This window comes from Pipra filicauda, unplaced genomic scaffold, assembly GCF_003945595.2.
Source record: "Pipra filicauda isolate LSUMZ 115617 unplaced genomic scaffold, ASM394559v2 scaffold126_size2276778_pilon, whole genome shotgun sequence".
In the NCBI taxonomy this organism is placed as follows: Eukaryota; Metazoa; Chordata; class Aves; order Passeriformes; family Pipridae; genus Pipra; species Pipra filicauda.
The window spans coordinates 1,877,843-1,905,713 of record NW_024103729.1 but is presented as its reverse complement, the minus strand read 5'-3'; the positions used below and the strand labels follow the sequence as shown (position 1 = coordinate 1,905,713).

Sequence of the window (27,871 nt, the reverse complement as noted above, 5' to 3'; positions counted from 1 at the left end):
TGTGGAGGGCTTTAAAAGAAGAGTTGGTCGAACCATCTGTGAGAAACTGTTGGTTACTGGCCACTTTTTTTCTTAATTATTTTTAAATAAAACTAGGCTCTCAATTTTAAAAGCTGGACAGTGATGACCTACAGCATGCTTCAGGCTCTGGAATTTCCTATAAAAGTCCTAAATTCTGATGGAGGGTTTGCAATGTGCCTTGTGAGAGTGGGTCATGGCAGCCAGGCCCAGCTCCCGAGGGTGTCTGTGCCTCTGTGTGCAGGAGGGAGCAGGAGGGGATCCTCGGGAGAGGAGGGTTCATCTGAGCCATCTCCAAACCAGCTGGGGCTCTGGCACTGGGGTCTCTTGCTGCAGCACCACGGGCTGGTGCTCAGAGGTTCCCTTGCGTGAAGGGGTGTTTCCCGTCAAGCTCTAATTCCAAACTCCTCAAAAATCAGGAGTGCTTATAGAAAGGTGGATTTAGCTGCTGTTTGCCTCCAAGTTCTCAGTCTGTTCAGGCCCCTTGGAGGAGGGTTCTATGCCCCATTTCCTTTGGCCGGAGCCGCCCCTGCGGCCGGTACCGGCTGAGTGGCGAGCGCGGGCCCCTCAGGGGCGGGCGGAGCGCGGGTACGGCGGGAGGGACGGGGACAGGGACGGGGACAGGGACGGGGACGGGGGCTCCCACCGCCGCCCTCGTCGGGCCGGCGCCTCAGCGAGGGTGTGAGGGCGGTGCAGGGCCCGGCGGTGCCGCCTGGGCTCGGCCCGCAGGGTCCGTGGGGCCGGGCGGGGAAGGCGCTCGGAACCTGCGCGGGTCGGTGGTGCCGCGGGTGAGGGCGCAGGAGGAGACCCTGCCTGTGGGAAACGGGAGCGAAAACCGCCCTGCCACCGGCAGGACAGCGGCGGCCGCCGTGCCTCTGCTCTGGGGCTGTGAGTTGCCTTTCACCCTGCCGTGGGTGAGCTGGGCTGGCTGGGGCGTTCACACCCTGCCTTACCTTGCAGGGACTTGTCGTGGTCCGTGCCCTCAGCCTGGGCCTGCGCTGAGAGCTCTGCGTGCTCTTTGAATTTCACTCTGCAAAGCCGGAGGCAGGAATTGTACACAGGTCAATGCTAGGACATGGTCGTGGGCTTTACTCGTTTGAAATGGTTTTTAACTGCTGAATGTGCCAAGACATTTATGTCCTTGTGGTGCTTATTTATTAAAAATAACTATCTTACTTGTGCCAGCAGCTGCTGTAAAAAATGCAGTCTGCTGCTTTAACATAATATGGTGTTAAATGGAATTTCTGTTATTTAATATTTGAAAACTATTGTTCAGATAATGGTGATAGATTAGTTAAATCTAATATTTGTATGTTGTCATTGCTGCATAATGTGAACTTTAATGTCAAGATGATGAAAACTTGGGTTAGCAATGGTCATTTGAACCAAAGGAGGATATTGGTTGTGTAGTTTCATGTCTTGCAAAATGGTGCTTAGATAATTTTGTCATTTTGTGGCTCTGTTTGCTGCCTTATGCTGAAGAACACACACCCTTCTGTTTGCCTACTTCTTCCTTTTGTTGTCATCTCATTGTTGCAGGCTTTTATATCACTTCCTGCTCGGCTCTGCCTGGGACAATGGTTTTCAGTTTTTTAATGGGTCTGTGAGTTCTCTCAGTGGCTGCTGAGGGATTCTTGAAACGTTACAAAACCAAGCCTGCAGTGGGTTATCCGGGGGCAGCTGTAGGACCCAGCAGGCAGCAATGCAAACCCTTCAACAACGTGCAGGTTTTTTTAGCCATTGTGACAGAGGAGTTCTGTGAAATGTATAGGAAAGTTTCTTCTGTTTTGTTACCCCTGAACAGTGGTTTCAGCATGGGGACAGTCCCACGGACACGAGGTTTTTCAGCCTTTTCAATACTTTACAGTCAGAGCAGCAGAACAGGGTTTGGTGTTAGGCAGGACCCCCAGAGCAGAGCCAGGTCCCTCCCAGGCAGGCGAAGGACGGTGCTGGAGCTGAGCTGCGTTCAGGAGCAACCTACACGGATCACAGGGAGCCAGGGACAGCACTCGTGACAGGGCACTGTGACAGTGAAGTATTGTTCACATCGATCTCCTATCCTACACTTGGGGTTGAGACAAAGTTTAATGAATAATAAACCTACACAATTTGGGGGGGGGGTCTGAATATTTTGAGATATTTTTGCTTTATAACAGAATGTGTGGAATTCAGCAAGATACAATTTTAAAGAGTGTTATTTTTAACCAGGAAAAATACTTGTTGTAGCACAGAATAGCACTTGATGCTGCAGCAGTTGTCTGGTTGGACAGTCAAACAAATTCTAACCAAAAGCATTTGTAATTTCAGAGAGTGTTATTTGCAGACTCCTCCATTCTTAGGGATCCATGCTGAGTACTTCTTCCTTAGAAGAAGAAAGATGAAAAGAGCTTTTATGCTCTCAATTCTCTCAGTTGCTGTGTTGGGTTCTTGGGGAGGAGATCCCCAGGTGAAAACAAAGCACAAAGAAATAATGTAGCTTACCACAAAAACCTCTCCTTTTAGGTTCTTTAGAGGAGAATATTCCAAGCAGCTTCACCATCAGTTTAATGTTTCAGAATCATTCTGGTAGCAACTTATTCAGTGCTGACACAAAAGAAGGTACGGATTCTTAAACTTTTTTTTTTTAATAAGCATAAATAAGTCATAAATATCTCAATTGCTGAGATAAAGATTGTATCCTCTCATCTCTTCAGTTTCTTTCCTATGAAAAAGACACTGCAGGAGTTTTTAGCTAGTTATTTGCCAAATCTGTTAATGAAAATGCCTTCCCAAATATACCAATGCATTTCGGTGAAAGGGGCCTGTGATAGTTTGTGTTTATTACAGAAGAATGAACTCATGGTTTTGCAAGTCTTCTGCTATTGTCTTTAACCTTTACTTTCAGCTGGTTTGAGTTTAAGAATAGTGAGTCGTGGGTCTTCTGTGCACATGGGGAAAAACAAGCACTGTGACATTACTCGGTGTTTTCATGTTCGGCAGAGCTGGAAAACCAACACAGAGGATGAAGAGGAACTGTATTTAATGCTACTTAAATTAGTCTGATTTGGATTCTTGCTAACAAAATATGAGGAAAGGGTTTAGAAGGATGTAAGTTCAGTCTATAGGTGTTTGAAGGGTGTTCACAGGATTTGGCCTGAGACATGGGGAGCACCCAGAGGACTGGAGTACAGCGTGCTGAGGAAACACTGTTCCATAGGAAGAGTGAAGCCTGTGTGAAATGTGCCTTCAGCTGGACATGGAAACTGCTGAGCTGTTTCTGAGGTACTTAGAATGCTCTTAGACTGGGTGCTTATCTTGAATAGACAGGGACAATAATATCCTTAAGAATTTTGTGAGTTATCAAAATGGAACAATTTCCAAAGTCTGGCATCTCTCCCTGGATAATGAACCTATTGAGGATGCAATTGCTAGATTTTGATATTTATTTCAAAACCAAAGCATGCAATATTTCCTATGTGAAATAGGGTGTTTTTTTTTTTTTTTTTATAAGGTACATACTGTCAGCATTAACCTTGTGCAACCTTTTTCTGCAGTGTTTTTCTCAAAAACAAGCCCAATCCTGTTGCCTTGAAAGTCTTTTATTTGGTTCTTCTACAGTTAAGCTTTACATTTCTGTTCACAGACAACTGGATGTTTTTCTCCAAAGCACGCACAACTTTCACCTCAGTTAGACTGTCTGCTCCCCACCCCCATTTTGCAATGTACAATTCCCACTTGCAGCATTTTCAGTAAACATGGGATCAATTGAGTATACAGAAAAAGCTTCTATAAAATTTCCATTAAAAAAATAACAAGTTTTTATTTACAATGTGTTTTCTACTACAAAGTAATATTTCCTATTGGTTCAAATATACTATTTGCTAATGCCAGTGTTCCTATTAGGAAAGTAAAACTCCGTATATGCATTTCTCTTTATATCTTTATCAGTGTTTAAAGCACATAAAATACTACCACATTTTTTTTACACTACTCCTAGCCATGTACAATGTGGTAGTAGAAATTAACACTATTTGATCAGGACAAAAAAAATCAGCATAGCTTAATAGCAGACTTTCTGCAAAAATAAAACTTTAGCTTATAATTTATAGGTATTTGCAAAGAAAGAAATCTATGGAGAATTGAAAAATTAAAATGAATGGGCAACTTGGACTTTCCTGAAGTCACTGGAGTTTAATACAAGAAAAGGAAGAAAAATTTCCACCGAAGGGTTCATGTGATGCTTTGTGTTGGGAGAGGGGGAGAGCAAGATGAGTAGATTAGAAAATAATTAGAATTTCAAATCTCAAGTAGTTAGCATCCTTATATTGGAGTTGTCTCTTCCCACCCACCACGTTTACAAACCCTACTTTGAGTTCAGTGTTGAAGGAGGTCATAAAATAGCTTTGTCCATGGCTGGCCTCATTCTTAAAAAAAAAAAAAATAAGTTTTATTTAATTAAAAATTTAATGGACTTTCAAGTGGTTTCTCCATTTAAACATAAAAAGGAAGCATCTCTACAACTCACTTCCATGTAGAATACAGTGGATATTAAAAAGTGCTCCTGTCGGGGGGCGGAGGGACGGCCCTGCCTTTTGCATGTTGCAGCAGCTCCGGAACAGGGGCTGAGGGCACAGGAGCATTCCCTCATTGCCAGGGCACTCAGCGACTGCCAGAGCACCCCCACTGCCAACAGACAGACTGGTGCAAAGCTGTGCCTGTACTTGCTGCTTACTCCTGATGCCATGTAGGATATGCAAACACAGAGGCTGCTGCCTTGGTCCCGGGGCATTGTTTGCAGTCAGGGCCTGAGGAACAAGGACAAACTCATACCCTACTTCTTACAGGTTTGCTCAAAGTAGGATTAACTTTTTCACAGTAGGTGCTTGTGAGATACAGTGTCATAACATTTGCATATACTTCTCTGAAGTATTTCTCATATATACAGCCTGGCCTTTAAGACAAGGGAATGTGCCAGAAACTTGTATGCTGGGTTGTGATTCAGCTGGTGTTTTCCTGGGGAAATTCTGGGAGATCCACTTAATCCCTGCATTAGCACAACCAACTCTACTAATTGTTAAAGCTACATTAGCAATTTAACAAACCCACTAAAAAGCCTGGAGAGTGATTTTGTGGACTTCCTATTTTCTGATCAATGTTTTAACTTTTGTGGCTGTGACCTGAAAATGTCATCAGGAAGGGCTGTGGATATGGTGTTTTTCCCTCTTGCTGCCTGCCTTGTATGGGGGAGCCATTGCTGCTTCATGGACAGCACAAGAGCCAGGCAGTGCTGGGGATGGATGTCTCTGTTTCACTCAGCCTGGATAATGAGAAGAGGCTAAACCAACTCACTGTTAAAGACTCATTTTTGTCTCAGAAAAAGTTTCTGCATAGATGAGTTTGATTTGCATCTCCAACTGGATGTAAATTTTACATAGCTGTATCCTGCTATCCCATGGTGTCCATATATCTGAAGTGTCTGTGCCTGGAGAGTGTTGAGTACTTAAGAATGGCATTTAGAGAAGTCAGAAGGTTTAAGTAATTTCCACTTATTCTAGCCAATACAGAATATTAAGAAGAGGTGCAAGTTTGGGCTACTGGGAGGTTCCAGTATCTGCTAGGAATTATGGCCCTGAACCAGGTTAGTCTGCTTTCCTTCTTAGATAAATGAAGATGTATTTATCTGTTCCATATTGTTCCAAAGCAGGAGGCTTTCTCCTGGGATTTGGATGGTTAGATCTCGGATGTTACTTCTGCCCAAATCTGAGCAAGGGTTTTTGGTGGTCCTGCAGCTTATGTGGATGTCCTAAATGTTGGATTCTTGGGTGCTGTCAAAAATATGGAAGCAGAAAGAAAACATTTTGGTTTTGGCTGCTCTCTGGGGTAGCCAGACAAGGTGGGAGTATGAAAGGTGTGAAGTGAGTGTGGAGTCTCTGAACAGCTGCGATCAACAGCCCCTGCAGTTGTTACTGTTGGGCTGTTTTAATGAGCATTCCCTCCCCTCACTGGCAGTGCCAGCTGGGTGAGGGATCCAGGGATACCAACTCAGGCAATCAGGTTGGAGGAGCTGGCAGGTTTTTGTAGTTGCAGCTCTACAGTGACTTGAAAGGATGGTAATCCTTAGCAGATAGAATGAACAACATTAGTTGTGGGTATTTTCTTGGCAATATACCTGGATCCAGGGGAGCAGAGTTGCTCACAGCCTCTTAAAAACACTCACCAGACTAAATTCTAACAGCTAAATAGGAAAAAGATAATCTGATTTGGGAACTTTGTTAAGTCTAAGGAATGAGAGCTTCAGGAAGTTTTATGGTATCAGGACTGGGTTATGTGAGCACCTGCCAGCAGAAAATTAACTATTTAGAGCTGTTCACATGCTCGGGTAGGTGTGTGATGGCCACAAATTCCAAATGATTCATTGGTGTATTGCTTGTAGACATAGGTCAGGATTCAAGGAACATATTCTAAAGAACAAACCCTCCATAAACAGGTCCTTAACCTTCCCCTGTTCCCCAGTAATGCTGCCAGAGGTACTGCTGAAGCACCTTCAGCCAAGGAGGCTGAAGCAGAAGGATGTCACCTCAAAGTATGGCTAACACTAGAATTTTGTAAATCACAAATTAAAAAAGCTCATGTAGTCTTTCCCCAGCTTCATTACATCTGGCTATTTAATATACACTGATGTCCCTGAGAGATTCTTGTAATGAAAATGAGGTGCATCAGGCAGAAAATAACTTGTTTTGGTCTGTCTTCTTTGTAGTATACCCTGTGGTTACTGGCTTTGTTTTAAATGAAACCAAACCCCAAACATCTTTAGCTCACTATTCTCAATCAACTGCCTGGATTATTTTCAGCTGAAAAGGGCCAGTTAATTATAAAAAGGATTATTGCCCAGAGTTCAAATGTAGTTAAGTTTTATCCATTCTCTTGAATTAAAATGGTGGATGTGGTCAGAAAAAAGAGAATTTGAGATTTAAAACCTTAAATGTGGAATTCTAAATTAAAGCAGCATTTCATTTATGAACTTGAAGGTCTTAGGGCTTTTTACATAATGTTACTCCAGGCTCATGTTGATCAGCAAAAGTCCTTCTGTGGGAATTCTTTGTATTCAGCAATTTCCAGCTGCTCAAAAGGATTAGGGGTATTTACAAGCTGTAGTTTAAAAAACTAAAGCCCTTAAACAAAATGGAAACATCTCCAGTGTGGATTGTGCTGGCTTTAATGACATTAGTCATTTAAGTCATACCTTCAGTTAAACTGGTATCATTTGCTTAGATACACACACTTTCTGAGATGAGGTGGATTGTTGCCAATAATTCCAGTGTTAAAATGAGAAGGACTTTAATACAATTTTAAGAACCAAAATCCACAAACATTATGTCAGATTTCCACATAACAGAAAAATGCTGTCTCCTACTCATATTTTTTCCTCTAGTTAGTGGAGCTTACAAGTTTTTCTAAGTCAAATTTAGATTTCTCAAGCACCACAGAGTAAGTCCAGGAATAAAGCTGTTTACTGCAATATAACTGCAAATGCATTTACATGCAGCATTACACTGCTTGCAGCCAAGTGCCTCCTGAATGTATAACCAAGAGGGTGTTCCAAGACACAGGAACATGTCACTTAAACAGAAGCTGCATGACAATTGAAATGTTAACCTTTTCTTACCAGAGATATCATCTAGTACTAGTTGCTGCTTGTTTCCTATCGATGAGTGCCAGGGGTATGGCATGAGACAGGAGAGGATGATGGTAACTGAACAGAAAATGGGAAAACCAGTCTTGCTCATGACCATTTTATTCTGGAAAGTGCTGCTGGCTCTCAGGGGAGGGAGGGCCTGTGTGTTGAAGCAGCTGAGCACAACCACTGCCACGAGCTGCGTGGGAGCTGTGTGGTGAGCTAATATTCTCACCCCCCTTGTTACTCACAATTGCTCAGTGCTCAAATCAGATACAACACCTGCATTTTGTGAGGTCCTGCATTTACCTATGTTGGTTTGTGGGTTTTGTGTGTGTGTTTTGTTTCTTTTTAAAATATGTCAGCTAAGATCAACAGGAATGACTGAAAGGCTTGTCTGAGATCATACATGAGTGACTATGGCTGGATAAGGCCCAAAATTCTCCTAGTTCCCAGACTTCAGTGTAGCCACAAGACCACAGTGCTTTAGTTGAACTTCATCCTCTACTGGAACTTGGCACAAGGAAGCCCAAGGAAAGAATTTACTTTTGAAGTCTCTTCTAAATGTTGTAACTTGTTTTGTCCTTTGTATTCAACTAGTCCAAGAAAAATAACTTCTAAAGATTTGGTTCAACTGTCTAAATGATTGTTATGTGCTCCTAGATTTTTTTATATTTTATCTTTTGATAGCTTGAGGTTTGCCAGAAAGCAAGTAGCTGTGCAGTCTGCTGCTTTGAAGGGCACAGACATCAGTGGAAGAAAGGTATCATTTCAGATCCTCCTCCCGTAAAGCAGAAAGCACACTGACTGCTAATAAAATACATTCCATTTCTGGGCAGGAAGCCTTTTTTTCCCAGGTTCTTATAGTTCAAAGTGCTGCTCTTTAGGATCTGTTTAGTGTTTTGTTGTTTTTAGTTTTTACACAGATCTTGAGTGGGAAGTGTGAATTAAGTGTAAAGTTAAATGTGCCCCTAATGTATTGCTGAGGGATAATTATTTAGAAGATGTTTCTCTTTAAGAGTTCCTTAGGATCCTGCATAAAGGTATCTTTGATCTGCCCTCTCCAATGAAAGCTGACTGACAGTGCAGTTTTTGAAAAAGCAATGGGTTTATAAGAATAAAAGTGATTATCTGTTTAAATGAGATGTCATTCATGAAGCTGCAAATTCCATAATAACATGCCTGGAGTACCTGTTCTCTCCTCCTCCTATTTCCAAAGTGAGCTGCTTAGCTCAGGTGCATTGACTCTCTCAGCAAGAATATTACTTTGTGTTTGTAAAGCTTTCCTTGGTACAGAGGTAGTGCTACAGATTTGGTCAAAGTGAGGTGGTGTAAAGCCCTCAGTCTGCTCTTGCCTGTGAGCCATGAGCACAGGATAGTCTTAACAGTCTTGCCCAGAGGGTGAATAACATGGTAGGCATACAGGAATTCTTTTAATTTGTGCATTTGTAACTGAGCTGTGTAAGCTAGAGAGCTCTACTTGCTCAGCCAAGAGCTGTACTTACATACTGGTGCTGCCCTAACTACCTCAAGTGCAGGAGTTTGAACTATCTGTGAAAAGTTTCCGGATGCTTTAGTTTTTAATGTAAACATGCAGATGTGCTTGTCTGCTCCTTGCAGTTTTGCCTGTCCTGGGTGCAGCTGGTCCTGTGCTGCCTCCTGGTCACAGCCAGGCAGCTCAGGAGCTGGAGCCTCATTTTCTCTGTGCAGCTCAGGCTTGGTGCTTTTGGCCTGAGTGCAGGTCTGGCTGTAAGAGGTGAGTGGGCACAGCCCCTGCCGGGAGAGTCCCCGGGGGCGCAATTGCTGTCAGTGCTCAGGCAGGAACAGAGGGATGAGCTGCCTCCTCTCCCAACATAGTAACATTGCTGAGACAACTATTACATACAGTATAAAAACTGGAAAGAAGTAACACTATTTTAAACTGCATTTACCTAATTAAAAATAGTTAATTTCTAGACTAGTTAAAAGCCTGGATGTTAGACCACCACGAGAAGAGTACATCTGCAGTGTATTGTGCACTGATATTGAAGTGGTTTTTTTTTAAAAAAAGGCCTTTATGATTGGATGTGATGTTAGCTATGGAACACACAGCCTCCTGCTGCAAGTCTTATTCAACAGTTCAGATGGGACTCGTGTTGTGTAACTTGAGGCACAGATTATTTGAAGTGGTTTGATAAAATTTTCAAAGGCGCATCAAGGTGAGTGCAACAGAAGTTAATGATAAGACAGTTCTTCTGTCATACAGAATCCAAGCTGACTGGAATGCAAAACATGAAATGACATATTGTTGAAATTTTATTTTCTTCCTAAGAACCTCAGCCTATGACTTTAAAAAAAGTTATGTGACCTACCCAGCCCACATTTGAAAGCACTGCCTTGAAAACACGCTGCCTGAGAGCCTTAACATGGTGGGAGGCTTTTTTGAAAAAAATCCAACACATGCTCTAACATCAAAGGGATTATATAAAGTTAGAACAGTAAAGAAGAAGCTACACTGGATACATTGTAATCTAGAAATACAATTTTTTTTACTTGTTTTCCTTAAAAAAGCTGGTGCAGAGAATACTGGATTTTTCCTGACTGTTTTAATAATGGCTAAGAATATTCACTTATTTATAATAAATTAGATCTGCAGTATAAATGAACATACGAACCTTTTATACTGTTACTTTTAGAGTATCTAAAATGGATTTAAACTATTTCAAGATCCATTTAATCACTTGCAATTTGTATTACTTTAAGAATCTTCTATACAGCAAGTTGAACAGAAAAAAAGCAAACATTTTAGCAGCCCCTTTTCCCTATAACCATTTTCATATAAGATAGTTTTAAATAGCTTTTTTAACGCATTTGCATGTGCTCTTCCTCCCCCTTTTTCTAAAGGCAGCACAGCCAAAAGACAATGCAAGAATTGGCATTTGCTGACTCACTCCGTTTTCTTCTCCATCTGGTAAAGACAAGGGGAAGACAGAGACTTAAGTCCCAAAATGGAAAAGGTAAACTTGGGGTTTGCTTTGCCAAATCTCTGAGAACTTTGTTCTTTTCCTCGGTTTTAGCTGATAAAACCCATTTTGCTCTGTCTCTACATGTCACTCTGTGTTCAGTTACAAAAAGTTTTTCAGTTATGAATAAGTTGATTTTGAAGCGTCCATTTTGCTTCACTGAACACAGTGCAAAACAAGGCAAGAAACCAGTAAAATCCAAACAGGAACTCCCATTAAGAACATTTGAGCAGCATTTTGTATATTCCATTTTCTACTCTCCTCATTCTGGGGAGGAAGAATCCTCATCTTCATCCTCTTCATCTTCATCGTTGAAGGAGCAGGGCGTTTCCCCGCGGGACGCTGCGCTGCTGGACTGCTGACTGCTCAGGGCAATGAGCTGCCCAGTTGCTAAGGCCACTTCAGCATCCAGACACAACCCTGCATTCTCACTATCAAAACAACAGAAATGGTCAAGTTTAGAGGGTTTCTCATGAGGTTTTAAGCCTTCTTTTTTGGCCTCAGCTTTTCCTTTAGTCAAAGAAATGCTGCCAACAAGGAAAAATCCAGAAGTGATACAGTGAAAACTGATAAACCATTGCAAAGTTGCATAGAAAAGATTATTGAGTCACTTTTTTTTTCCCATAAACAACTAGAATTGCTCAAGCTGAAGAAATATTAAAGAAGAAACCCATCAGTTTAGTCAATGCATGAAGTGCAATGTGAAATGAAGCTATTAAAGCTGTAATGAAGAACCTGTTCCAGAATAATCCTTATCTCCATTTTTTATGGTACAGGTAACCTCCAAGCAAAGTATGGCTGTTGAGATGTATTTTGGATTGGGTTTTTACTGGTAGTGGTTTTTTTGTTTGGTTGTTTGTTTTTAATTTTAAATTATTACTAGACTTTGTGGACTAAACTTGTTTTGTGAGAGCTTAAGCAGTAGTGCATTTAGACACCAAACATTCTTTTGCATTCTGCAGAAATATTAACAGCCTTATATCCACATGTAATTACCTATTTGTAGGCCATGCCCAGGCAGGAATTTAAGGTTAATCAAGAAAAAGGGCTCAAAGTGATTCTATTCTTAAGAAACATAGCTGGTATGTTCAAAATTCAAAGCATTTTGATTTGACCTTTCAAATATAATTATCAAGGAAGACAGAATTAGAGACTTTTTCACAATCAAAATCAACCATAATAAGAAAACATCTCAATTCATTCAGGAAAGTGGTATGAAACAGGAGGTTACTGAAAGTACCACACGCATATATAACTACCCTTGAATAAAAAATTATTTCATTTACCTTGATTTAGCATTGCAAGTGCCTCCAGCTGCCTCTAAGTGTGAAACTACTTGTGCTGAACTTGAAAGTAACCCTTGGTTTATCCATGAAAATCCTGCAGACATATCTACAAGAAAGCATAACTGTGTTTATGATAGCTACTTAAATTTTTTTCTTCCTTTTACAATCTTAAACTTTGCAGTTAGGATTCCATAGTTTAGTTTAGAAGGTACCAGTAGCTCAAGTTGGTTTTATACTGTAGATGTGTCCTAGTTAATCAAGATGAACTTAACGCCTGTGTTTGTGGATGAACTCAAGCCTTGCATTGTTCCCCCCTCACAGTTATGCCTATTTCTCTGAAGCTTTTCCCCCTGTCTGAAGAGGATTCACCTGGCTGGCAGCCATATGGAGTCACAGGTACTGAAACAGGAGTTCTGGAGTCCTTCATGGGGACTTTCTGCTACAGACCAAGCCTATGAAATGCCCCAACAGCTCCTGCTCTGCTTGGTGAAGTTCAACTGCAACTGTATTTATTGGGCAGAGGTGCTGCAGTCACCCAGGTGGGCTCTGTGTTGGCTGTGTGTGTTCTGGGGCCAAAGGCAGTTTCATCCTGGTGCCCTCCTGGCTGGCTGTGGTGCAGAAATGTTACCTAATCCTAATCCCTCTGCCACAGACAGAGCTGGCTGTGGAAAGCACAGACCATGGCAAAGGTCTTGTGCCAAAAGTAGGGAAGAGAAAGCCTGTTGTACATTGTATGTGTGACATGTAAGGCTGTCTCCTCTCGGGGGATAGGAAGTGTTAGGGTTAAAACCATTAAAATGGTCTTGCAATAATGCTGAATTTCTTCAGGTAATTTGTTAAAAGCCCCCTGAGGGCCCTGAACAGGTAACTTACAACCCTCATAGCACTTGTTTTCAAATTCCCTAACAAGTAATACCTGTCAGTTGTTTCCAATTACACACATTTCTGCCAAGAGAATCAGCAAAACAAGTCCATTGACCCAATTACACTTGTGGGATTTTTTTTGGGGGGGGAGGTTGTTTTTGTTTCTTAGATAAGGTATTTCTATTGACCTGCCCAAATTCCATCTAAACACAGAGTTAACATCAAAACAGTTACCAAGACTGTCTAGTTCTTTTCCATGGTGCTTGCATGTGGTTCCAGCTGGATGCATTAACCAGGAGTCAGAGTCCTTACTATTAATTCTATTCCTAACAAAACGTCTGTTCTTTACAGCACAGTGGGACTGTACTGCTCATATTTATCTGGAATTGTTCTCTAAGAGCAGGTAAGAGGAATAATTAAATGTGTTTGTTACATACACGTCCTCATTTGTCCTTCTACATTCTTGTTAGGCTTTGGTTCCTTGGGATTTGGCAGTGTGCTGCCTAGGACAGGCAGACACAGCCCTGTAAAACTGGCTCACCACGTACTGGGATGGATCCACAGGCTACCTTGTGCTGTGGAAACCTGTTAGCAGCTGGGTATTAATGACATGTCACAAAGCAAGGCTAGCAAGAGTGGTGTCCCTGCCAGCAGCCCTTGGAACGTGACAGCAAACATTAATAAGTGGCAGTTTTAGGGTGATCTATGGAGGACAGAATAGATGAGGATAGTTAAATGTGGACATAGCTGGATGGCTTTCACTAAGATTGCCCTAAATGTAGGTTTGATGTTACAGAGAACATGTTCTGACAGCTTCCTCCTATCTTTGCAGGAGGAGGCTAAGCCATTTGGAATGACTGCATTGTATTTAGATTAACAGAGATGTATCACAGTGTTGTTTCCTGGTATTATGAAGGAGTGTACCTGTGTGTACATGCTTAATATTCCAGAAGAATAACAAGACACTGCTAGTAATCTTGTGGTTTATTAACATTTTTGGATAAGAGCAAGGTAAAAGAAAGTGTGGCTTTTGCACAAGGCAGAAAGGTCGTTCATAGATGCACATCCCTGCCTTGTATTTTCATTGCCTTACATTTCTAAATTCTATTTTTCAGTGGGCTCTGGGGAGCCAGGGAAAAAAGGAAGTTTGTGAAAGACAGGGAGTTGAAGCCATTTCCAGTATAGAAAAGTCTGTCACAATAGAAATCTGCCTACAAGGAAAGACTTATTTCTTCTAGCAGAGTGGATCAATTACTAATAGCTCCACTTAGGAACCAGGGAAAGCAGCTTGAAAAAACCTTCCTGAAGTCCAGTCTAAGAGTGGCATTCTTATTCTGAACTAGGCATATCTTGCAGCAGATACCCTTGGTAGAAATTTGTGCTTTCCATGAGAAGGCTCTAAAGCAATACTCTGAGCAGCTTTAGTAGTTACTGTACAAGTGCTGCATAGGATTGTTGTTGATGGCTCAACAGACTCCTTCAGTCAGGGGGGTACTCTTGGCTCTGTAGTTCCAACTCCAGCCCGTCTTCCAGTCAAGGCTTATTATACAGGTACGTAGCAGAGCACTTCTTCGTGCAGGGAAGAAAAAAGAAGTGTTCTAATCTAGAGGTCCTAAACTGCACCACTTTCTCTGCCCACTGCCTTAGTGGGATCCACAAAGTGGGATGCTGTTACTCCAACTGTTAGTGCCTCAGAACTTTTATTGCTTGCTTTTTTTTATCTGTAGTCTCATTTCTAGGAGTCAGGACTCAACTAACAAAGGCAGGACTTGGTTTTGCATTAACTGCCAGTAGTATGCCTGTAACTTTGTGCATGGCTCAAAAGGCACAGGATGTTACTCTGGATATGGTTCTACGAGTTTATGCTTGTCTCAGTCAGTGGTGTATTTCTGCTCATGCAGCAACCTCACTCCCTCCTTCACACATGAGCTGTTCTGGTTTGAGCCCTTGGCTGGAGAGTTCTACTGGTTTAATTGTCAGAAACTCCTCTGCCAGACAAAAAGCCTGTAGTTCAGTACCTGGAACCAGCTCAGGAAGAGCACACAGGAAAGTACCTGGCTCAAAATGAAATGGGCAGGAATGTGTAACTAGGACTGGGACCCTGGAATGCATCTTAAGCTGGTGCAAGTATCCTGTTTTAGATGTTGTCAGTTAGGACAGTCAAGCAACAGAAAAGCATGTAACAAACAAATTTAAGATATACAGAATATATTACTCTGTGATGTTAATATGCCTTAGCTTTGGGTGATTTCAATGGCAGTCATACCTGAGGATCACACCAATGTAGTACTTAAAATGCATATTACAAAAGTGCAACACTTTTTTTGCTGAGACATCATGAAACTGATAGCAAACCTAGAAGACACTACTTTTAAAATTTGGGCACTTGAAGAATGGCTAAAATACATGATCCTCCTGAAAAGAAAATACACTAATAAGGTTTTCATGCACACATAATCAGTTCAGCAATTCCAAGCAATTTATTTGGTTGTTTAATGCAAATAGAAGTTATTTCTTTTCAAAGCTGAGATGGTCCAAGGTTTTTTGTCTATTTTAAGTTTCTTTAATCTAACTGGTTTAGACTTGGATTCTTCCAACTGCTCCTCAAGTTCTACTGGCAAGCATCACAGTACAAACTATGACCAGGCAAAGGTCAAACTAACATTGCACAGGAAATTACTTACCTACTTAGACATATTAGAACAGGACTGGCTTCTACAGCAGCTGAGTTCATGGAGTGACTACTGTGATTGTAATAAATCTTGATCACAATAAATTTACTTGGGGAATAAATAGGAGACCTTGATTTGTTTTTCCTGTATAGTAGTAACTGAAGCCAATGTAGTTAAAAGGGCCATCATGACAGCTGTAGAACTAACCATGGATTCTAGAAACCAGTGGACCCTTTTATTTCACTACTCCTGCAGTGTAAGAAACAATGTTTAAAGACTCCCAAGGTTAAAATGGAAAGTTACACTTAACCACAAATAAATAAGCAAGCAAATGCTGGATTTTCAGGTACTGTGCAAAACATTTCCGTCTGTTTCCCTTATTTGTCACTTACTGCCATTAGGAACCACTACTGTGCAATTCATATCTTAGCTGTAGATTAGTGTTGTGTAATTAAGTGGCAAACAACAGATAGAAGAAGCCTTTAAAATAAATGTCCATGTGCTGGTAGCAGCACCTCTGGACTCATTTTTTCAGAGGCTGAAACAGCTGAATGTAACCCACATCTGGATGTGACCCATTGCCTCAATGCAATTTGAGTGAAAAATAAACCCAATGCATTTCCTGTGAATTAAAGGCTCTATGGGTTCCTGGCTGCTGGTCTGCTACCAGGGAAATACTCAGGAAATAGTGTAATGACACAGGGGTTTGTGCAAATGTAAAAAAACCATTCTGTTCTCTGAAGGTAAATTAACACAGGCTTAAAATTAAAAAGAAATTTTAGTTTGATCCTGGACATGTGGGAGCAATTAAGTAACTTAAGCATTGCAACACTATTAAAAAGATGTGGGTTCTACTCCTTTCCCCTCTCTTACGTTGCTGATGGTAAATAATTTTTAGTTGAAAGAATCTGCAAGGAACAAATCAAGATTTCTTTCAACTTCTCTTTTTGGTACCAGTGGTGTCTTATAGAGACTTGGAGTGTAATTTCAAAACTGATCAAAATTAAAATATGAAATCTTAGTTTTAAAATGCACAGGACAAGAGGACCAGGAAAACACAAACAAGTGTTGATAAACGTAAGCATGTGTGATGTAGTTTGAAATGTTAAGCTATTTAAAGTGTACTAATTTTACTGAATGTGAATTTAAGTTATATCCACGAGTGTTTTGACATCACAAATTTTAAGGAATTGTTTCATTCTTAATTCTTTCACACAGTTAAATCAAGAATACAAAAACATGTGTTCAACTTCCTGACCACTTAACTATATTTCTCTTAGCAAACAAAATGGCCTTTTTTTTTTAGTATAAAGCCTGCATTTTAAAGATCCTGACATGAAGATTAAATATTGCCAACTGAAGGAAATCAATTTTAGGACAGTTTTAAAAAAATTAAGTGAAATGTTTGAAGTTTCCAACCTTCCTGTGAAAGACACAGTTTTATACTACTGCAATTTAAACAAGACCAGGGAAGTCAGGGCAATAGCTTTGTTCCCTTTGCTCACAACCCAAGGTCTCTACACAGGAATTCATTGGGTAACACTTCCTTTACAGATAAAGTCCCTCCAGAAACCTGAGAAAATGTTGGGCTAAGTTCAAGCTGTGGGTAGAGCAAGAAGAACACACTCTGACAATAACTAAGGGAAGTGATGACAAATTTTAGCAGCTCTAGTCCAGTGATGCAACACTGAGTGAGTTCTAGGTTTGAGTGTGTTTAAGCATGACCAGTTCTAACAGGGGAGGTAAAAGCCTCTGCATGAGACTCCTGTCCCAAAGCCTTCGGAGCCTCTTGATTTATTTAGAGCTCAGTTCTCAGATGGCATCTGCTGGCACCTGAGGGATTACACTCAACCCGTTCCAGATGCTCTTTTTCTCTCCTTTTCCTCAACTTGGGAGGAGCTGCCTTCTTCCAGTTTGCTTCTCCATACATCCAGTTACACAAAATTAATACTAATGCATGAAAATCTGTTCTTGGTATCAATTTAGTTATTTAAGAAATATTTTCTTCATAATGCAGCTCGCTTAGAAGTTTGTTGTTATAAATCAGTGTGAATTAAATTTACAGGACAACTATGATACAGCTTCCAGAATTAACAGCAAAACAACTGGTTCAATATACCAACCCTACTAGGTCCCATAAAACTTAGGTTAATATAATTAAATTTGCTTCAGTTAACCAAGGTTATGGATTTGATCCGGAACAACATTTAAAAGTCCCATCTAACTTACCTGTGATATAGCCTTCTAAAGCTTTTGGCACCAGTGATTTTGCAGTTCTTAGGTCCTCAGCTGAGCACTTGCCTGCTTCGAGCCCAAAGGACATTCCCATTCTCTTCAGCACCTCACTGTCATCATGAATCTCGAAAGTGTTATCGAAATTAAAGAGGTATTCAAATCTGCATGTAAAAAATTAGAAGTGAGATGGTTTTGAAAAGAGCACAGCTGTGCTTTTCTTGCTTATTTTTTCTCTGGTTTTTTTTGTATGCACTCAGGTAAGTGTCTAGATTCTTCATTTTCTGTAAAGGGTCCTTAGGGAAAGAGAACTGCAACAAATGCTCTCTCTCTCCTGCCTACAGGGTTTAAAATGGCACTTTCTCAATTAAAGTAATTTCACCACTGCAGGAAGAAAGTCTAGAATTTTCAATCTCATTAAGTGGTTTCAAAGGGGAAGAGGAAGGCCTTATTAACATGAACCTTCACTTGCACTAAAGCCAATAAGGTCACCTGCAGCCCTGTCACCAAAATAACTATTTTGTTTTTGCTTTGTTTTACATTTCACTTTCTGTTCTACTGTGCAACACTCCTCCTGTGAACTGACCTATTTACCTTGGTGTAATTTTGCTTTTTTGGATGCAGCTAGCAAAGCAGTCTGTTCAGTCCTGAACACACCACTTCTGCTGCAGGACTCTGAAAATCTTTTTGATTGCATATAAAAGTGGAAATTGTGATACTTCATTGTATCACAAACTTAAGACAGCTTTAAGGAAAGCAGGGCATCTAGAATGGCCTTAAGCTACAATCACAGGCTATTAAAAGCCTGGACCGTGCTGCTCCAGGCATCACAACATAAGGCTGGTTCCCAGTCCCTCATTTGCTGCTGACAAGACCTTTATCCCATCCATGAGATACAATCTCTGAAAGATAACTCACTGGTGGGTCTTCCACTTGCTCTCCAAGCTCACGTCACATGCCCATTTTCTTGATAGGCTTTTTTTCCTAATATTAGCTTTCCCATACCTGGAGCCAGTAAGCTCAGAAGTGTTACAGCTCTTGTGCCTGTGCACAGAATTTTCACTTGGTGCTATAATGCTTTGTGCTGGGTGCAATTGTCAGTTCCAGGCACCATTTCTTTTATGACTCATCCTGTATTCCTTGTAAAATCTCTTGGTTTTGCACCTGTATTACTTCCAGCATAAACACATTAAGAGGGAAAATGTGTCACTGTACCTTGGGACTTCTTGTGCCTCATCTTTTCAATATAATTTATAACCACTTCCTTTTTATCTGAAAACTTTGCTTTTCCTACTCCAACTTCAGAAATGCCATTCCCAGTATGCTGCTTGGCACCCATCTACCTTCTCAAACTCTAAACAAAACTTGCCCAATAACCTCTCATTTTTATTTGGGAGAAATTTCATTCCCTTTTGGCTGGATAAAGCCTGTTCTTGCATAGGAAAAAGCTTAGAGGACCCAAACTTATGTGCCTCATGATACGACATCACCCTCATATGTATGACTTTTCCAAACAATTACTTTCCTTTAGAAGATCTTCTGTAAACACAACTTTGAGCAGCTAATGCTGTGAGCTTTGCTCTTCATTGGACTTACTCACATCAATGCTTTATATAAATGTTAGGTGGAGAAGAAAGAAAAATGAAAGCCCTTTAAAGAGTGGGCTGTTGGGACTGGAACCAAGTGCAGGGCAAGCACTCAAGCTGACCAGTAATGGAGTTAAGCAGCACAAATACTCTCCAATAAACTACAGGACGTGAATTCTCCAAACTGAGTGCCCACTTTTGCTAACTGCCTTATTAAACAGATCAAGGTAACAGTGCTTAAAACAGAGCAGATTCTGGCACTGTTTATCTACATATTGCTGCTGCCACTAATCAGTTGCACAAATAATAACCACAGTGGAAAGCTTGTTTAATTTGGGTCGTACACTTCATGACCTCCAGGTGACAGTAATACCAAAGCAGGTTATATAAACTGAAGTATTGACAACTTAAATAATTTTGGTGTGCTCACTTTTAGTAGCAGCATTTTCATACAGTTGGAGGCTGTTACACGTGTGCTACACTGCTCTAGATCCCAGATGCCAGTTTAACCTCTGACAACTTCAAAGCAACAGTTCTGAAGTTTCAGTATGGAATTGTTCAACTTCTTAACAACTTCAAAGCTCAATATAGAGCCCTGTTCAAAAGAACTATATAGTGTGACTATAAAATAAGGGCATAATTATGCTAAACCAAAATTGATCCTGAAATTCCCAGCTTGGTTAACTGCAGTGCTGATGGGAGTATTCCAAAAGTTTTGTCACAGAATGTATTGGACTTCAGTCCAATTTTCTACAAAAATTCAACTTTTAATAGTATTGCTGTTTTGCATGTTGGTGCTTAGGTTACTAGAGCCTGTCTATTTTTGCTGCCTGACACAGTTCAGTCCAGGATTTGCACACCAAGAGTGAAATCTGTAATCTACAGTATTAAAGCAAAGCCAGCTATTCTCAGCTGATAAACTATTGTGATCCGATTACCAGTTAAAGTAACAGCACCTCACACTTCAGCCATATTTTCACAGGACAAAGAGCACCAGAATTATGTAACTGGAATATTTTCAAATTAATATAAATACAACTATAGCAGTTTGCATACAAAGACAGTCTTTCAAATTTCTATGTAATTTCCTTCAAAGAACTAAGTGCCCCTTTTTTGGTGCTAAAAGACACTTTCAAAGTTGTTATCATCACCTCCAGGACGTTACTTTTGTGTCACATGGATCACCTTTGTTTCTGACTGTGTACAGTTTTCTGGTATATGAAGAGTAAATATTCAGAAGCAGTACCATGGCTTCATGAAAAGGTGATGCTGTCCTGGTATATAGTTTCATTCGGTTATTTCTTCTGTGCAGTGGATGCTCTTTGAAATGTCAGCCTGAAGTGCCTTTCATAAAGTGACAGTTGACCTTTCTTAACTTGTAAAGCAGTGTTGATAAACTCATTCCTATTACTCTTGTAGTTGCATTAAATATTAAAAAACCCAAACCAAAACAACAAGCAACCCCATGGAGTGACAGCTGCAAATGTAAAATACAATAATTACTATTAGTAAGCTAAAAAAATTTCTCTTGTTTGTTTTAAGAAAAATTCCAGTCTGTAAAGAAAATAAAATTGTAAAAATTGATTCCATAAACACTCACTTGTCACTTGATATGCTGCAGTCTATAATTGTTCTTTTGCTAGTGTTGACTATTAAGAAGGGCAGCTGTATTGTGGAGTTCAAAGATGGAGGGCCTTGATTTTGCTGTTCATTTTGCTGATTTCTTTGTACCAAGTTTTTAAATGCTATTTGCTGTACGAAAAAAAAAAAAAGATCACTGACAATAAAAGAGCAGACATCAGTGTTTCCAAGAAATGAAATGTCATAGGTCTTATTTACCAACTCTCAATACCTTATTTTGTCAAAAAGTAAGTTGTGGCCTGACTTTCTCTTTGCACAGTGAAGTTCACCAGGAACAGAAGTTAAAGGCAAATTTCTCACACATATCCTAATGACTATGTCCCACTCACACTCCCTGGAGAAGAAACAATAAAGGAGCACTAAAGCTTCCCCATTCCTTTAGAAAGGGCACTGGAGTCCGAGGTCTTCTCTGGTACTTTTTAAGCCTTATTACCTCAGACTAGGAGCTCATTACACTGAAACAAAAGTTAACAAAAATCCCCCCTCTTCCCATGATCTGTATTCTCTTTTCCCTCTCCTTTATCACCCACTTCTCTCTCTGAAGAACTAGTTTTGAAATTCTTCTCTGGAAGTTATTAAACAGGTGCTGTTTGTGACACCACTCACTGTCTACTGATTTCTTATATCTGACTGCATCTGTATGAAAATGTGTGGGTTTAGGAAATGTACTTTCATTTACAGAAAAAAAATTAAAATTAAATGTACCTGCAGCAGCAGTTCTTGCAGTTGGGCTCGCTTCTGTTTTATCCTTTCAATCCGCTTCTGTTTTTCTATCTTAAAAGATAAATGTAAATGCATCAAGATATTTCCTTAGTTACCTCATCTGTTCCATTGTGCAAACTGAAAGGCTTTCTTTGAAAACGGGGTGAATTGCCTGGTCATATGAGTTTCTCCAGTAAACAGGTCTGTCAAACGGTAATTTCTTTCTTTGTCAACAATTTTAACTCCAGTAAGGAATTAATTATTACAAGAGACTATTATCTCCCCACCCATTGCTCTTCGTACTGTGAACTGAGAGCCAATTAGCACCAAATCAAACACTTGCTTGAGGGGGCGCTTTGGGGTTTGTGTTTTTTATTTTTGGGGTTTTTTTCCTTCTGCCCTCCACTCTTCAGCAGTTGTGCACGTCCCACTGTTCTAACTGCGACCTACTAGACATAAATGTTTGGAGGCTGGGCTCAGGATCATCACCTCCACCTTTCCAGTGACCTCTTTTTGTTTGAGACTCCATTAAACTCACAAGACTGCAGGAACAAATCTCGTGATTACCTCGACCCCAAAAAGGGGGTAGAGGTAACATTTTCTATATGAGCACAGAATCCTTCTCTTGCAAGAGTTTTGTTAATGGCAGTTTCTGGGGCCAAGCCATCCTCCCCCGTGTGTGGAGTGTTTGGGAGAGCTGGAGTGCTGGATGCCTTCGGGCCCTGCAGGTACAGCAGCTTTTGGAATGTCCTCCAGGGCAACAGGAGAGAACTGGACAAGTGTCATCATGGTTACAAGGGGTTCTTCCTCATCCTGTTGGTGCCAGCACTGTATCATTGCTCCCCAAAATATTAAACCCTTAAATTACCTCTTCATTCAACCACTGAAAATAAATGATACAGTCTTTTAAAACTCAGCTGGCCCAACCCCTCTGTCCTATTTACAGTATTGCTCTGTGGTGGTTCCCTCCGTCCTATTTACGGTGTTGCTCTGTGGTGGTTCCCTCCTCACACACTTCAATGTTTAAAATGCTTCCTTCAGAGCACAGTAAATGACTTTTTTTCCTGGGATTCTTAAAACCAATAAACAGTGCAGATTTCATTTAGGCATGGTTTCTATATAACAATTTTTTTGTACTGGTAATCTTATTAGGATTTACACTGTAAGAAGAGTTGGCAATTTGTACAGCTTTAAAAGCAAAATTAATTCTGATTTTCACACCATAAAAATGTAACTGTATTTTACATTCTCTTCTATTATGTCAGAGGAAGCAACGTTTTTAAAAAAAATATGCCTGGCTTCCATTTTGTGCATATGTAATTAGAGCCTGAAACAGTGAATCACATATGATCATTGAAGATAACACAAGTTCTATATTTGTAACAATAACATATATTGAAGAGAATGCATCCACATGAATGTATGCAAAGGGTAAATTTATCCATAATTTAAAGAACCCACCCTGGAGTATAATTACTGAGCACATGCATTCTCCTTGGGGAAGTGTATTTGCCAAGTGCTGTAGTGGACAAGAACAGCAAAAGCTTTTCTGTTACCACACCTAGAAAGACAATTGATGTAAATGACTGCACAAAAAGAGCTGTTCTCTACTGGAAAGGCGCCACCCACCTCTTAAGATACCTACTGCACAAATATCACAAATCTAGTAAACATGAAGATGTATTTGCAAACAGCCATTACAGCTCGCTGCAGTAAATACAGTGACTTGTGGTTTTATTTATAGCACATTTGGCCTGAAGGACAAGCAACATTTGTGCATATAAATTCTGGCATCCCTGCAAAAAACCACTGTAACTCTTAGCCTGCTGGAAAAATAATGGAAATAACCAATAAGTTAAACTTCTTTTTTGTTTTTCTGGCAGTTCATAACTAGTATTTGACACCCTAGCAGGAATTACTTTTCAATTTAATTTCCTTTGAATCATATTTCCAAGTACAGACATTAATAGAGAATTGGACTTCTATTCTTTTGACTTTCTTCTGGTTAATTCAAGCTATTACACCACTGTCCATTTTTGTTAGGTAAACAGCTTGGGGTTTAAAAAAACTTTATGTAACACATACTAAATAAACAAAGCTGAACTAAGCTTATCAAACATATCCTTTCAGTTTATTCCAATATCAAAAGTTGTATTTTCATAGTGTGCAAGAATCAAACCCAATCAGTTCCAAACTGAGAAAAAAACCCTCTTGTAAAGAGGAGCAACTCCATTATCACAACCTGGGAACTAAACAGAATTTCCCATGTACCTCCCCTTACCTCTAGATTCTGACATTCCTGAGCTGAGTTTGTAGGAAGGCCAATCCATCTGATTTCCTTCTTCTCCTTTGAAATGATGTTCATTGCCATCAGGACGTTGAGGGCATCGTAAACTCTCCGTCTAATATTTTTCTGATCATAAGCCTGCTAAGAAAACAATTCAGCATTAATTACAGTGAAAGAATTAAAAAAGGAAAGACAATTGAGCACATCCTAGATATGTAGAAGATAAAATGCCAAAATAGCAGTTCAAGTCAGAGTGCTATTAAAATATGATCCTTCACCTGTGCTACTCCTTGGATACCACATGAGCATGTCTGGCTACAGGTGGAAGCTTCAGGCCTGCTGGAAGCATCTGTGCAGGAAATTCCCACCATGGCAAGTCTGTCACTATTGAAAAGCCAGACAAGACCACACATGGTGGGTGCAAGAACAGCCTTTTCTTAAAGTTAATTATTTTGGCGGACTTGTCTACTTTGTTTATAATTTAGAGGGAGTTCAATTCTTCATTTTAATTCTCTGTTTTTGAATTTCTGAGGATAAGTCTTTATATTTGAGAAGTAGTCAAGTAAGTGAAGGAAAGTATGGACTGTGGCAGGATAGTGCAGAAGCAGAAGGAACAGAACCCCACGATAAACAAGACAAATCTGTAATGGTATAACAGTTTCACCCCCTCTTCGCTTACCGAGTCTGCAGCCAAGTGGCTGTTGGAATTTGTGAACTCTGACACCAGCTCATCGGCCACTTCGTTGTACGAAGTTGTTCCTTTACGCTGAACTTTTTCGCAAACTTTCATTGAAAAATGCCTCAGACCCTTCCCATTTTTATCTCCTTTTTTGCTTCTCTTACTGGAAAGAGAAAAATATTATTTTAATACATTGAATGTTAATAAGCTACTGTGTTACACAGTAAAGGGTCTACCTTTTGCAACAGGAATCTGGACCATTTAAATTAAAACCAAAACTGTTCTGCTTTTTTGCATCAGTTTCTTGTTTCTTACAAGTTGGCAAAAAAGTGCACTGGAGCCCTTTCCCTTTCCTTGGCTATTTCTACATGGGTTGTATTTGAACACATGCTGCGAGAAGATGCTTAAAATAGATTTGGAATTCATCTTCAGGTAGTTTCACAAAAGAACAACCAAAAAAATCTCACAGGGTGTTTATGTGCCTGGAACCCAGATTTATGGGGATCTCTCACGTGTGTGCCTAAAATAGAAAGGCTCAGACACCCCTGTTTAAATATTTAAAATACAGCAAGAGATACTAAACTTGCCCATCAGGGGAATTAAACTATGTGCCATCATAGTTAAGACAGAGGTACAAGAATTTCTTTAGTGGAGAACAAGTACATATTCATTGAGTTTTATGGTGCCAAATTAACAACTGGCAACTGTCAGGGTTATTTTCCATTTACCTTCTTCTTCCAAAAAAGCAAGAGCTTAGCTAATAGTAATAGAAAAAAACAGGAGCAGTTGGTTTTCTCACACAAACTAGATTTGGATGTGGATTACAACAGAAGCCTTTAAAAAGTTCAGCTCTGTTGTTTTTGGGTTTGGGTTTTTTTTTAATTACAGTCTGAAAAGTTCATTTGATAATATGTTTCAGGGAGATCTGTTATTTTACAGAAAAAGGCCTAGTTCTGCCAGCAGTAACAAGCTAAGGAAAATATTAAAATATTAACATAAAAGAATGGGTTTCAAAATTTAGAACATATTTAAGAAAACAGAACATAGAAGAAAAAAAAAGAATAGGAACACCAGAAGATTAAAAAAAACCCCAACACTTCCAATCCCTACACAGATATTCAATTTGATCAACCTCAACAGGTAAACAAATAAAACCACCTTGAATGCTTTCAAAAAAAAGTTTCAGAAGCAAAGGAAAAGATCATTTGTTTAGAAGTATTTGTTACATGGAAAACTAGAACAATCTTATTTCTGAAAATCTGTTTTTCACAACTCCTGGTATCTTCTGTAACAGCAAATTTATTTATCGGGAAGTGATAAAGCTAAAAGGAATGAATTATAACTACAAGGATCCACACAGCTTTTATGTGAAGGAGTGAAAACTGAAAGTGGGAACTGGACACCCATCTCTCTGAAGGGCAGATCTGAAGTAAAACAGGTATGACTGTGCACATAAAATACATGTTCAGCAATACTCACCTTTCTGAAAAATCTGACTCTATAATTTCTTGAGTCCGCTTTCGCTCCCTAAGAAAAGACAATTCAAACTTAAGATGAAAATAACATCATATCTACAGACCACTAAAATCACAGTATGCAGGGCCTTGCTGGATCTGGTGTTTGCTGTTACATGTTTCCCAAAAGGGAAAAATCTGACACACAGAGATTGACAAAATCTGAGAGAAGGTGGTTAGGGCTTTTGGAGGAGGTTGTTGGAGCTCACTGCCAGACAAGTTCTATTCCCAATTTTACCATGCTTTGCCCATATAAATTTAGGTAAGTCACTTCACCTGGAACTACAAAAGTGCTGATGTGAGCTAGATAACCAAAGTCCATCAAAAAGGAGAAGCTGGGCTCCTTTGAAAATTCCTATTTAAAATTCCTCCATGTGGAACAAAAATGTCTTTAAACAGTGCCTAACATATATCCTGTATTTTCAGGCCATTGAATGTTCTGAAATCTTTAAACAAAAACCAAAGTAAACCACTAAACATGTTCATATTAGGGCTGATGCAGACAGAGCTGAAGAGAGAGACTCTGAGGAAGCAGCTGGTGTGAATTTTGCACAGGACGAGCAGTTTGCAGTCACTGGTGGTTCCTTATCGTCCCATTTACACCCACAGCAAACAGGAGCTGTGTCCCAGACTCGCATTTATTCCTGCAGCTCACACAAGGTACATTGCCTGAGAGTGTTGGGAAGTTACATTCCATTGTTTCCCTGTGTTTCCAAAGCGGCCCCACAGCACAGACTCACAGCTGGAGACCTGACACTGCTGTGAGGGACGCTGAACAGGAACGATGGATTTGAAGCCCTGTGCCTTGAAAGCCAGCACGTACTTGGTTTGCAGTGCAGAGCACAGGAGGCCTCTCCCTGGGCAGCAGCAGTGGGATTTCTGCCTCGGCGACCCCTGTCCATGGTGCTTAACTGGGGGCTGAGTGCAGGTGGGGCGGGGGCTGCAGCACTTCCCTGGGCAGGGCCCTGGAGCAGAGCGAGAGAAGAGCTGGCCCCTGGTCTGTGCACCAGGCTGCTGGGGGCTGTGTGGAGCCCTGAGAATGAATATGCTCATCCCATTTGATTTTGGAAATAATTTGGAATCCGTGGAGTAAACGATGGGTAAAGCAAGTAGGCTGGACTTGCAGTCTTGTGGAACTGTCTTCAGCAAGGGCTCACCGCCTCCATTCAGCAACACCACGGACCCTTCCTCACCTCTGTTCCTCAGATGAAAACATGACCTGTGGTATGGACTTCTGCACAGATCAGTATTAACTGGTCTGCCTGGAGTCATCTTGCTCAAATGGCTGAAACAGGAGTCAGGCTCTTCGGAAATCCCGTGTCTCGACTCTGACAGTCAACGAACAAAAGGATGGTTCTTCTCCTTGGTGGTGGAGGTTGATGCTCTGCAACGAGGCTGCTCCAGGAACCCCCATCACTGGGTTTGGATGAAGCTTAGGAAAGCAATGGGTGTTGATTCTCTGGTTTAGCAAGTTGCTGTGACAAGTAGAGCTTGTCCCTCCTCTGGGTACTGAAAGAACATCTGCCTGGCCTCCACATTTCACAAAATGTGGAGAAACAAAGTAATCTTTGTGAACTCCTTTTTCAAATAAAATCAGAACTGAGTGCATTCAAAAAGTATTTCAGGAAATGAACACAAAGTCAGCAAAAAATAAAGCTTAAAAACTGCTCAGCTGGGCCTGCAGTTTATCGACTCTGTGGTGGGAATACAGGGATGGGGAAGTACAGGCCTATG

At 40.5% G+C, this 27,871-nt stretch overlaps 1 protein-coding gene and 1 long non-coding RNA gene across 10 annotated transcripts in view; one reads left to right on the top strand and one right to left on the bottom strand.

The window, feature by feature from the left end:
* Positions 1 to 712: 712 nt before the first annotated feature.
* LOC120324919 lies at positions 713 to 27,449 on the top strand. Of its 7 annotated transcripts, XR_005566634.1 has the most exons (10): positions 1,318 to 2,048; positions 2,521 to 2,616; positions 3,133 to 3,279; positions 5,553 to 5,635; positions 10,556 to 10,668; positions 11,310 to 11,450; positions 12,282 to 12,356; positions 13,176 to 13,227; positions 25,918 to 26,061; positions 26,629 to 27,449. It is a non-coding gene; the product is annotated as an uncharacterized LOC120324919 (long non-coding RNA). The 7 variants fall into 7 exon arrangements; XR_005566630.1 differs by lacking the exons at positions 1,318 to 2,048; positions 25,918 to 26,061; positions 26,629 to 27,449 and adding exons at positions 713 to 1,079; positions 13,657 to 15,459; XR_005566632.1 differs by having other exon boundaries at positions 25,918 to 27,449.
* TFDP2 (transcription factor Dp-2) overlaps positions 3,581 to 27,871 on the bottom strand; it is a 54,302-nt gene continuing 30,011 nt past the window's right edge. For 2 of the 3 annotated variants that reach the window (XM_039389813.1, XM_039389808.1), the window contains 8 exons: positions 26,103 to 26,150; positions 24,624 to 24,786; positions 23,939 to 24,085; positions 21,661 to 21,729; positions 20,915 to 21,066; positions 17,726 to 17,892; positions 11,961 to 12,066; positions 3,581 to 11,105 (listed from right to left, as the gene is read on the bottom strand). In XM_039389813.1, coding sequence (XP_039245747.1) covers positions 10,937 to 11,105; positions 11,961 to 12,066; positions 17,726 to 17,892; positions 20,915 to 21,066; positions 21,661 to 21,729; positions 23,939 to 24,085; positions 24,624 to 24,786; positions 26,103 to 26,150 — 1,021 coding nt within the window. In that variant the 3' untranslated portion in view covers positions 3,581 to 10,936. The remainder of the gene's footprint in view (positions 11,106 to 11,960; positions 12,067 to 17,725; positions 17,893 to 20,914; positions 21,067 to 21,660; positions 21,730 to 23,938; positions 24,086 to 24,623; positions 24,787 to 26,102; positions 26,151 to 27,871) is intronic. The other variant, XM_039389812.1, reaches the window with a different exon arrangement.